This window comes from Oncorhynchus nerka, linkage group LG24 (genome assembly GCF_034236695.1).
Source record: "Oncorhynchus nerka isolate Pitt River linkage group LG24, Oner_Uvic_2.0, whole genome shotgun sequence".
Lineage (NCBI taxonomy): Eukaryota > Metazoa > Chordata > Actinopteri > Salmoniformes > Salmonidae > Oncorhynchus > Oncorhynchus nerka.
The window spans coordinates 32,943,389-32,955,614 of NC_088419.1; the positions used below are offsets into that span (position 1 = coordinate 32,943,389).

Here is a 12,226-nt window from a genome sequence, read left to right on the forward strand (position 1 = left end):
AGGTCTATAACAGTTTGGGTATAGAGTGTCTCCCCCTTTGAAGAGGGGGATGACCGCGGCTGCTTTCCAATCTTTAGTAATCTCAAACGATACGAAAGAGAGGTTGAACAGACTAGTAATAAGGGTTGCAACAAGGCGGAGGATAATTTAAGAAGAGAGGGTCCAGATTGTATAGCCCAACTGATTTGTAGGGATCCAGATTTTGCAGCTCTATCAGAACATCAGCTGTCTGGATTTGGGTGAAGGAGAAGCGGGGGGAGCTTGGGCGAGTTGCTGCTGGGGTTGGGGTAACCAGGTGGAAAGCATAGCCGGCCTTAGAGAAATGCTTATTGAAATTCTCGATTATCGTGGATTTATCGGTGGTGACAGTGTTTCCTAGCCTCAGTACAGTGGGCAGCTGGGAGGAGGTGCTCTTATTCTCCATGGACTTTACAGTGTCTCAAAACTTTTGGGATTTAGAGCTACAGGATGAAAATTTCTGTTTGAAAAAGCTAGCCTTTGCTTTCCTAACTGCCTGTGTATATTGGTTCCTGACTTCCCTAAAAATGTGCATATCGCGGGGACTATTCGATGCTAGTGCAGTAATGCGCAGTGGTCTAAGGCACGGCATCGCAGTGCTAGCTGTGCCACTAGAGATGACGCTGACACGGTCGCCAGATGTACTGTGTTTCCTCTGACAATGCTTCTGGGTTAAGCGGCATTGTCTCAACAAGCAGCGCGGCTTGGCTGGGTTGTGTTTCGGGGGACGCATGGCTCTCAACATTCGCCTCTCCCGAGTCCGTACTACCAATTGGATACCACGAAATTGGGGAGAAAAAGGGGTAAACATTTTTTATACAAAATAATAATAAAATAACACATTTTAAAAATGCATATATATAAAAAACCCCTCAAGTGTAAATTACATAGCTCCGTTCAGATCATAAATGAGCAACCGTTCAATCTAGACAGAAAATCAAATTTCACGTCCTTGCTATCCTATCCATCGTTCTATCAATCAATCTGTCCATGTACCTACTTTTTACACTATAACCAGTCACTACCATTACTACTGAAGTCCCTACCAATACCATAACTTATTTCACAACCATAAATACCTTAAGACAAGCTAGCCAGCACTTTTCCAGTTTACTACATATTTCAAACATACTTTAAACAAAATGAGATTCTGCGTGTCTCACCTCAAGTGAGTCGTCCTGCAGTAACACAACCAGCTCCTTGTGAATGAAGTGGACATTGGGGCCCAACAGCTTGACAATCTGAGCGATCATATGGAAGAAGAGGGGAGAAGAGAAATTGTGATGTTATGTGTTGGCATACACAACCAGATTTTGAGGTCAAATCCATTTCTATTTCAGGGAATTAGGCTAATCGATTCAGACTACATCAAATTGGAATTCAGGCTGTCAAACTCCATCGGGTTCTGTCAGTGTGATCTATCACATTTTGAATTGTTCTGAAATGTAGCACACAGAAATTACTTTTGGATGAGGATCTGGGACTTACATAATATTTGTAGCTAATATAACTCAAAAAACATGCTATCAAATTTGGTATGTTTGTTCAGCTGCAAGGCATTGGTGGGTCTTTTTGTCCTTGCCATGGATTGGCTAAGACACAAAGGCTTTAAAAAAAAACATTTTCACTGCATTGACCATCTTATAGTCAAATCATGCAGGTGAGCTGGTCCTACTCTTTTTGTCCATTTTCAGGTATTTTGTGTTGAAAAACTGAGACGTCAACCCTGTTACCCATTGATACAGTGGGGCAAAAAAGTATTTAGTGAGCCACCAATTGTGCAAGTTCTCCCACTTAAAAAGATGAGAGAGGCCTGTAATTTTCATCATAGGTACACTTCAACTATGACAGACAAAATGAGGAAAACAAATCCAGAAAATCACATTGTAGGATTTTTTATGAATTTATTTGCAAATTATGGTGGAAAATAAGTAAGTCAAAACTGTAACTTAGCCACTCTGTCTCTGTCCTCTTGGTAAGCAACTCCAGCGTAGATTTGGCCTTGTTTTGTAGGTTATTGTCCTGCTGAAAGGTGAATTCCTCTCCCAGTGTCTGGTATAAAGCATACTGAAGCTGTTTTTCTTCTTTTATTTTGCCTGTGCTTAGCTCCATCCTGTTCATTTTTATCCAATGTCAAGCATATCCATACCATGATGCAGCCACCACCATGCTTGAGAATAAGGAGGCAGTTAACTCAGTGATGTGTTATGTTGGATTTGCCCCAAACATTGATTACCAGTCAAAAGTTTGGACAGACCTAAATTGTAGAAAACTTTTAACAAGGAACACCTGTTAAATGAAATGCATTCCAGGTGACTACCTGATGAAGCTGGTTGAGAGAATGCCAAGAGTATGCAAAGCTGGGCAAAGGGTGGAAGAAGAATCTTACATATAAAATATATTTTGATTTGTTTAACACTTTTTTGGTTACAACATGATTCCATATGCGTTATGTCATAGTTTTGATGTCTTCACTATTATTCTACAATGTAGAAAATAGTAAAAATAAAGAAAAACCCTGGAATTAGTAGGTGTGTCCAAACTTTTGACTGGTACTACAAGGCTTTGACTTCAGGCCAAAAAGTTTATTGCTATTGTGCTATTATGTGGGTTTTTTTTTAGCGATATTTGTAAATGATTTTTTACATAATGTTTCTGCAACCGTATCTTACAGCAGAAAAGAGCTTCTGGATATCAAGATAGCGATCACTCACCTCGGATTAGACTAAGATTTTTTCAACAATAAACAGGATTCACACGATATTCTCTAAACACCCCACAGGGCAGACGCAACCAGCCTAAATTAATACAGACCCGTAGCACTCACATCCATAGCCATGAAGTGCTTTGAAAAGCTGGTCATGCCTCACATCAACACCATTATCCCAGAAACCCTAGACCCACCCCAATTTGCATACCGCCTAAACAGATCCACAGATGATGCAATCTCAATCCCACTCCACACTGCCCTTTCCCACCTGGACAAAAGGTACACCTATGTGAGAATGCTATTCATTGACTACAGCTCAGCGTTCAACACCATAGTACCCTCAAAGCTCATCACCAAGCTAAGGATCCTGGGACTAAACACCTCCCTCTGCAACTGGATCCTGGACTTCCTGACGGGCCATCCCCAGGTGGTGAGGGTAGGTAGCAACACATTGGCCACGCTGATCCTCAACACTGGAGCTCCCCAGGGGTGCGTGCTCAGTCCCCTCCTGAACTCCCTGTTCACCCACGACTGCATGGCCAGGCACGACTCAAACACCATCATTAAGATTGTAGACGACACAACAGTGGTAGGCCTGATCACCGACAACGACGAGAGAGCCTATAGGGAGGAGGTCAGAGACGTGGCCGGGTGGTGCCAGAATAACAACCTATCCCTCAACGTAACCAAGACTAAGGAGATGGTTGTGGACTACAGGAAAAGGAGCACCGAGCACGCCCCCATTCTCATCGACGGGGCTGTAGTGGAGCAGGTTGAGAGCTTCAAGTTCCTTTGTGTCCACATCAACAACAAACTAGAATGGTCCAAACATACCAAGACAGTTGTGAAGAGGGCACGACAAAGCCTATTCCCTCTCAGGAAACTAAAAGGATTTAGCATGGGTCCTGAGATCCTCAAAAGGTTCTACAGCGGCAACAGCGAGAGCATCCTGACCGGTTGCATCACTGCCTGGTACGGCAATTGCTCAGTCTCCGACCGCTGTCATTTGCCTTTTACTGAGGTGTGGCCATAGAGTAGCCAGATTGGTGGAGTGTTGCAGAGACGGTTGTCTTTCTTGAAGGTTCTACAGATTAACTCTAGAGCTCTGTCGGTTCTTGGTCACCTCCCTGACCAAGGCCTTTCTCCCCACGATTGCTCAGTTTGGCCGGGCGGCCAGCTGTGTTCTTGGGGACCTTCAATGGTGCAGACATTTTTTTGGTACCCTTCCCCAGATCTTTGCCTCGACACAATCCTGTCTTGGAGCTCAACGGACAATTCCTTCAACCTCATGGCTTAGTTTTTGCTCTGAGATGCACTGTCAACCATGGGACCCTGAGCAGTTTCCTTCCTGTCCAGCAGCTCAGTTCAGAAGGTCAACTGTATCTTTGTGTCTTCACTTAACCATGCTTAAAGAGATATTCAATGTCTGATTGTTATGGTTCCCAATCTACTAATCACTGCCCTTCTTAATTAGGGTTTTGATAAGCTACCTGGTCTTTGTAGTTGAAACAGTGCTTGAAATTCAATACTTGACTGAGGGACCTTACTGATGTTGTAAGTATGGGGGGGGCAGAGGAAGAGTTAGTCATTAAAAAATAATGTCAATCCCTATTATTTCACACAGAGTGAGTCCATGTAACTTACTGTGCGATTTGTTAAACCTAAAGAAAAGGGTAGGATACTTAATTGACATCTATATTTTAGTTATTAAATTGTTAGTAATTAGATTATTTTGTGTAGATCAATGACAAAAAAAAAATCACAATTCAATCTATTTCAATCCCACTTTGTAACAACAAATAAAAAAAAAAAAATCCAAGGGGGGGGGGACTTATGATACCCACTGTACATTCAATAGCCCCTCTCTGTCCCTCTCTGTTGCACACAACACACAACACACTTCCATTCCCCCTGTCACAAGGGGAGTTTTTTTTACAAAACTAAGTAATGACACAAATCACATTGGCAGTCTATCCGAGTTATGGACATTCTTTATGTATTTTATTGACAGAACAGAATAAGCCAGTGTCCAAACAGCAGCCACCTTACCTCGTGGAAGCCCTCGGCCATTGTGCGTCGCACCGTGATCTCAGGGTCATGACACAGACTGGAGAAGGTGGGGTAAAGCTCCGTCAGGAAGTGGTTGGGGTCAGCGAATAACACCATGGCCTGAAGAAAAAGTGATGTCACAGGGAGTGATAACAAAATGAATCCCTATGCACTTGTGGAAATCTGAGATACATTTTTTGCCATAATCAAAATGGAATCTTCTACTCCCCAAGGCTAGTATAACCACATAATGCAAGCATCCTTTTATTTACTAAGATTCAGTAGAAACTTTGTAGAACATACACAATAATGCAATTGGCTGGAGTTTCTATTTTGAATATAAAGTTCTTATCTACAAGTACTAGGAGCAGTAAGTCTTGTATAGTGTGTGTGAACAACACTCTTTTGAATTAAAACAATTCCATACTAAAATGGTGAACAGACACAAATGCAATTAACTTTGTGACAGTTTCCCTGATGCTTGCCTTCTCTTTTGAGACAGTTGGCAAGGTTCAACTCTGCAGACAGCTGGGTCGAGTTCATTGGCCACCAAACGGAAGGAAACGGGAAGGTATTTACACATTTTTACCCCCTTTTTCTCCCCAGTTTCGTGATTACAATCTTGTCTCATCGCTGCAACTCCCCAACAGACTCAGGAGAGGTGATGGTCGAGTCATGCGTCCTCCAAAACATGACCCGCCAAACCACGCTTCTTAACATCCGCTCGCTTAACCAATGTGTCGGAGGAAACACTGTTCAACTGACGACCGAACTCAGGCTGCAAGCACCTGGCCCACCACAATGAGTCGCTAGAGCGCGATGAGCCCCCGGTCACGACCAGTAATGACACTGCCTGGGATCGAAACCCAGACTGTAGTGATGCAGTGCCTTAGACCGCTGCGCCACTCGGGAGGCCTTCGTTTTCATATTCTGTTGCAAAACGTTTTGCTACAGTGTGCCCGAATAACCACGACCTTGAACTGCCACCACAGTTAGTCCCAAATGACACATTATTGAGGGCTTGAGCGAAGCGGGCACACCTAGGCTGCATACCAATTGGCACCCTATGCCCTACATAGTGCACTACTTTTAACCAGAGCTATAGGCCCTGGTCAAAAGTAGTGCACTATGTAGGGTATAGAGTGCTATTTGTGATGCACAGACAACTAGCTGGACCAGGGGAGGAGAACCTCCCTGCCTATGGGAACAAAAGAGCTGTGGACAAGGCCTCTCATCAGGCCTATTGTTACAGGTGTCTCCTCTACCCTCCTGACCCCATTACATGGGCTGTGCGTGTGTGTATGAGTGTATGATGATATGTGTGTGTGTGTAACTCTAAAGTCCCATGACCATGGGACAACAATTTTTACTTCCACGTGCTGACAGAATATGACAGACACACTATATTCAGCAGGTCAGGAGGGGGATCCATGTGCTAAAAATACACACGTGCCTGACTCATGAAAACACGTGCAGGTATAGTGCATTCGGAAAATATTCAGACCCCTTGACTTTTTCCACATTTTGTTACGTTGCAGCCTTATTCTAAAATGGGTTAAATAAAAATCCTCATTAATCTACACACCCCATAATGACAAAGCGAAACAGGTTTTTAGAAATGTTTGCTATGAGCTTCACTGCATCCTGTTTCCATTGAACATCTTTCAGATGTTTCTACAACTTGATTGGAGTCCACCTGTGGTAAATTCAATTGATTGGACATGATTTGGAAAGGCATACACTTTTCTTTATAAGGTCGCATAGTTGGCAGTGCATGTCAAAGCAAAAACCAAGCCATGAGGTCGAAGGAATTGCCTGTAGAGCTCCGAGACAGGATTGTGTCGAGACACAGCTCTGGGGAAGGGTACCAAAACATTTCTGCACCATTGAAGGTCCCTAAGAACAAAGTGGCCTCCATCATTCTTACAATGAAGAAGTTTGGAACCGCCCAGCCAAACTGAGCAATCTGGGGAGAAGGGCTTTGGTCAGGGAGGTGCCCAAGAACCTGATGGTCACTCTGACAGAGCTACAGAGTTCCCCTGTGGAGGTGAGAGAAACTTCCAGAAAGACAACCATCTCTGCAGCACTCTACCAATCAGGCCTTTATGGTAGAGTGGCCAAACAGAAGCCTCTCCTTAGTAAAAGGCACATGTCTCCCAGTCCCTGCAGCTTGGAGTTTGCCAAAAGGCACCTAAAGACTCTCAGACCATGACAAACAAGATTCTCTGGTCTGATGAAACCAAGATTGCCAAGCATCATGTCTGGAGGAAACCTGGCACCATCCCTACAGTGAAGCATGGTGGTGGCAGGATCCTGCTGTGGGGATGTTTTTCAGCGGCAGGGACTGGGAGACTAGTCAGGATCAAGGGAAAGATGACTGGAGCAAAGTACAGAGAGATCCTTGATGAAAACCTGCTCCAGAGTGCTCAGCACCTCAGACTGGGGCGAAGGTTCACCTTCCAACAGGCCAATGATCCTAAGCACACAGCCAAGAAAATGCAGGAGTGGCTTTGGAATGTCCTTCAGTGGCCCAGCCAAAGCCCGGATTTGAACATGATTGAACATCTCTGTAGAGACCTGAAAAAAGCTCTGCAGCGACCCTCCCCATCCAAACTTACAGAGCTTGAGAGAATATGCAGAGAATGGGAGAAACTCTCCAAATACAGGTGTGCCAAGCTTGTAGCGTCATACCCAAGAAGACTCAAGGCTGTAATCGCTGCCAAAGGTGCTTCAACAGAGTACTGAGTAAAAGGTCTGAATATTTCAGTTTTTATTTTTTCATACATTTGCAAAAATGTTAACCTGTTTTTGCTTTGTAATTATGGGGTATTGTGTGTAGATTGATGGGGGAAAAAGATAGATTTTTTTTTCTCCCATTTTAGAATAAGGCTGTAACGTAACAAAATGAGGAAAAAGTTGAGGGTTCTGAATACTTTCCGAATGCACTGTATACAGTACTGTACACTAGGGCTGTGACGATACCAGTTTCGCTATATTTTTTTCATGGCAAAAATGAAAACACGAAGCAGGTCCTTTAAAAACCTGCTGTTTGTAAAATGTTGTGTGCTTTAACCTGTTGCTTCTACTCGGGACGCTTGCGTCCCAACTAGAGCTCTGGAAATGCAAATGCGCTACGCTAAATGCTAATAGTATTAGTTAAAACTCAAAAGTTCATTAAAATACACATGCAGGGTATCGAATTAAAGCTACACTCGTTGTGAATCCAGGCAACAAGTCAGATTTTTAAAATGCTTTTCGGCGAAAGCATGAGAAGCTATTATCTGATAGCATGTAACACCCAAAAAGACCCACAGGGGACGTAAACAAAATAATTAGCATTTCGGCGTTACACAAACCGCACAATAAAATAGAAAACATTCATTACCTTTCACCATCTTCTTTGTTAGCACTCCTAGATGTCCCATAAACACTATTTGGGTCTTTATTTCGATTAAATCGGTCCATATAAAGCCTAGATATCGTTATATGTAGACTGTGTGATAAACGGAAAAAACATCGTTTCAAAACGTAACGTCATTTTTTAAAATTCAAAAAGTCGACGATAAACTTTCACAAAACACTTCGAAATACGTTTGTAATGCAACTTTAGGTATTAGTAAACGTTAATAAGCGATAAAATTCATCAGGAGGCGATGTAAAGATCATTAGCTGTCCGTCTGGAAAAATGTCCGGCTAGAAACTCAACGAAAATATCCGGTCCTAGACCATAGGAGATACGGTGCCCTGCATGTGTTTGACCAAGAAAAAACTCGAAGGGAAATGACAAGACTCTAGACACCGTGTGGAAGCTGTAGGTACTGCAACCTCAGTCAATTAATTGTGGTTCACCTTTATCAATGGGTTCAAGTAGCGCATGGATATATTTTCCCATTTTCAGTGATCAGTTTTTCCTGTGCTTTTCGATGTAAATGCCGTTCTGGTAAAGCCACAGCAGTGATTTAACCAGTTTTATAAACGTCTGAGTGTTTTCTATCCACACAGACTAAGCAAATGCATATACTATATTCCTGGCATGAGTAGCAGGGCGCTGAAATGTTGCGCGATTTTTAACAGAATGTTCAAAAAAGTAGAGGGTCGACTTAAGAGGTTAACTTGGAAAATAAATACATTTGACTCTGGATGACAACATAATGATGTTTGTTTCCAACATTAGGGCTGTTTTTCTAAAGAAGTTAATTATGCTTCATGTTTTCTTTCCTTGCCACGATACAAACGAGTATTGCGATATTGTTTTGTTTTCCGACCCTACTATACACTCTTTACAAAGTCCACAACACATGCACGCCACGTGCATGTGCGTGCACACACACACACACACACACACTATTGGCAAGACTATTTCAGTTCTACAATAGTGTATGGTGAGTTAAATAACTGGCACACTATTCCCCTCTATAGACTCAAAAAGTTCAAGCTTTATAAAGCTTTTCAACCTTGTAAGGTGTTTGCAACATGTAGCCGCAACACTTAAGACATTTTTATAAAAAACTAAGCCACCAATATGGCAACAATCACCAAGAGTTGACCAGAAGCATTTTCAAACAGAGGCAGAAAGACAGATGGTACAGTTACAGACTTGATTCCTTCAAACGCGCTGCTAGACTTCAGAGACTGTTCAAGAGTGGGAGGGAGGGTTGGTAGGAAACTTGTGTGTGTGTTTGCATGCGTATATGTGTGTGTGTGTGTTGGTCAGCAGTCACTCACGGGGAAGTTGTAGGCGCAATTGCGTCGCACCAGGGCGTATTTGCTCTCCAGCTCCAGCGGATAGACCTGGTTGTCCGAGTGTCCGTTTTCATGCTGCAGGCCCAGTACACACAGCTTCTTATAGAACTCCAGGAACCACAGGTGCTGCTCCTCTGTGAAAGACGCTGCAGGAGAGAAGAATTAGGACCATATAGGAACAACTCTAGCAGACAGGAATCAGAATCACACAAAGGGACCTGTGTGTGTTTATGTAGCCTGACCTCCCGGTCATGGGTCTCCCGGTTGCGGTCGACTGCGACACAGCCTGGGATCAAACCCAGGTCTGTAGTGAAGCCTCTAGCACTGCGATGAAGTGCCTTAGACAGCTGCATCACTACTATTTATGTTGTTGACAACTTTTACTTCACTACATTCAGAAAGAAAATAATGTACTTTTTACTCCATACATTTTCCATGACACCCAATAGGACTTATTACATTTTGAATGCTTAGCAAGACAGGAAAATGATTCAATTCACACACTTAAGAGAACATTCCTGGTCATTCCTACTGCCTCTTATCTGGTGGACTCACTGAACACAAATTCTTCATTTGTAAATTATGTCTGAGTATTCGACTGTGCCCCAAGGTATCCATAAACAAAAAATGAAAAAGATAATTGTGCTGTCTGGTTTGATTAATATAAGGAATTTTAAATTATTTATACTTGTACTTTGACTTTTGATACATAAGAATGTTTAAAACCAAATACGTTATACTTTTACTCAAGTAGTATTTTTCTGGGTGACTTTCACTTTAACTTGAGTAATTTTCTATTAAGGTATCTTTAATTTTAATCAAGTAAAACGGACTTGATGGAAAGGTTGCGGCCTATGACGGTGCCAGGTTGAAAGTCACTGAGCTCTTCAGTAAAGCCATTCTACTGCCAATGTTTGTCTATAGAGATTGCATGGCTCTGTGCTTGATTTTACACACCTGACAGCAACGGGTGTGGCTGAAATAGCCAAATCCACTAATTTGAAGGGGTGTCCAAATACTTTTGTATTACCTCATTTGCAAAATTTAGTACAAAAAGGACTGTATTTAATTTTTAAAAGTATTGTATTTATGTCTACATTCAAGTGGTTCAAAATTCAAAAGGCACTCGCACATCTGAGCTATCTTTTTTCTCTGTGCATGGTAACAGTTGAATAACATGAGAAAAAAGAAGAAGCCCGCACACTGCTCTTGATAGTTTCACTGCTTTTTAAAAAGATTTATCGGCCTCAAGGCCTTGGTCAGAGCTTTGTGATTATTTTTTAAATATTTTTTTATGTGCATCCTTATGTAGACATAGCTCCACCCACATCCATTCCAAATCAAATCAAACTTTATTGGTCACATACACATGGTTAGCAGATGTTAATGCGAGTGTAGCGAAATTCTTGTGCTTCTAGTTTGCAGTAATATCTAACAAGTAAACTAACAATTTCACAACAACTACCGCATACACACAAGTGTAAAGGAATGAATAAGAATATGTACATACACATATATGGATGAGCGATGGCCATGCGGTATAGGCAAGATGCAGTAGATGGTATAGAGTACAGTATATACATTTGAAGTCAGAAATTTACATACACTTAGGTTGGAGTCATTAAAACTTGTTTTTCAACCACTCCACAAATTTCTTGTTAACAAACTAAAGTTTTGGCAAGTTGGTTAGGACATCTACTTTGTGCATGACACAAGTATTTTTTCCAACAATTGTTTACAGACAGATTATTTAACTTATATTGCTGTATCACAACTCCAGTGGGTCAGAAGTTTACATACACTAAGTTGACTATGCCTTTAAACAGCTTGGAAAATTCCAGAGAATGATGTCATGGCTTTAGAAGTTTCTGATAGGCTAATTGACATAATTTGAGTCAATTGGAGGTGTACCTGTGGATGTATTTCAAGGCCTACCTTCAAACTCAGTGCCTCTATGCTTGACATCATGGGAAAATCAAAAGAAATCAGCAAAGACAAGTCTGGTTCATCCTTGGGAGCAATTTCCAAACGCCTGAAGGTACCATGTTCATCTGTACAAACAATAGTACGCAAGTATAAACACCATGGGACCATACAGTTGTCATACCGTTCAGGAAGGAGATGCGATCTGTCTCCTAGAGATGAATGTACTTTGGTGCGATAAGTGCAAATCAATCCCAGAACAACAGCAAAGGACCTTGTGAAGATGCTGGAGGAAACAGGTACAAAATAATCTATATCCACAGTAAAACGAGTCATATATCGACATGACCTGAAAGGCCGCTCAGCAAGAAAGAAGCCACTGTTCCAAAACCGCCATAAAAAAGACAGACTACGGCTTGCAACTGCACATGGGGACAAAGATCGTACTTTTTGTAGAAATGTCCTCTGGTCTGATGAAACAAAAATGGAACTGTTTGGCCATAATAACCATTATTATGTTTGGGGGAAAAAGGGAGATGCTTGCAATCCGAAGAACACCATCCCAACAATGAAGCACGGGGGTGGCAGCATCATGTTCAAGATTTCAGTCAGGAAGTTAAAGCTTGGTCATAAATGGGTCTTCCAAATGGACAATGACCCCAAGCATACTTCCAAAGTTGTGGCAAAATGGCTTAAGGACAACAAAGTCAAGGTATTGGAGTGGCCATCACAAAGCCCTGACCTCAATAACATAGAAAAATGGAAGGCAGAATTGAAAAGGCG

At 42.1% G+C, this 12,226-nt stretch overlaps 1 protein-coding gene across 5 annotated transcripts in view; it reads right to left on the reverse strand.

Annotated features, from left to right (window-relative positions):
• ppp4r4 (protein phosphatase 4, regulatory subunit 4) overlaps window positions 1–12,226 on the reverse strand; it is a 118,591-nt gene that overhangs the window by 25,796 nt on the left and 80,569 nt on the right. For all 5 annotated transcript variants that reach the window (XM_029631592.2, XM_029631588.2, XM_065008830.1 and 2 more), the window contains exons 10-12: window positions 9,503–9,666; window positions 4,778–4,897; window positions 1,182–1,259 (exon numbers count right to left, since the gene is read on the reverse strand). In XM_029631592.2, the coding sequence (XP_029487452.1) occupies window positions 1,182–1,259; window positions 4,778–4,897; window positions 9,503–9,666 (362 nt within the window). The remainder of the gene's footprint in view (window positions 1–1,181; window positions 1,260–4,777; window positions 4,898–9,502; window positions 9,667–12,226) is intronic.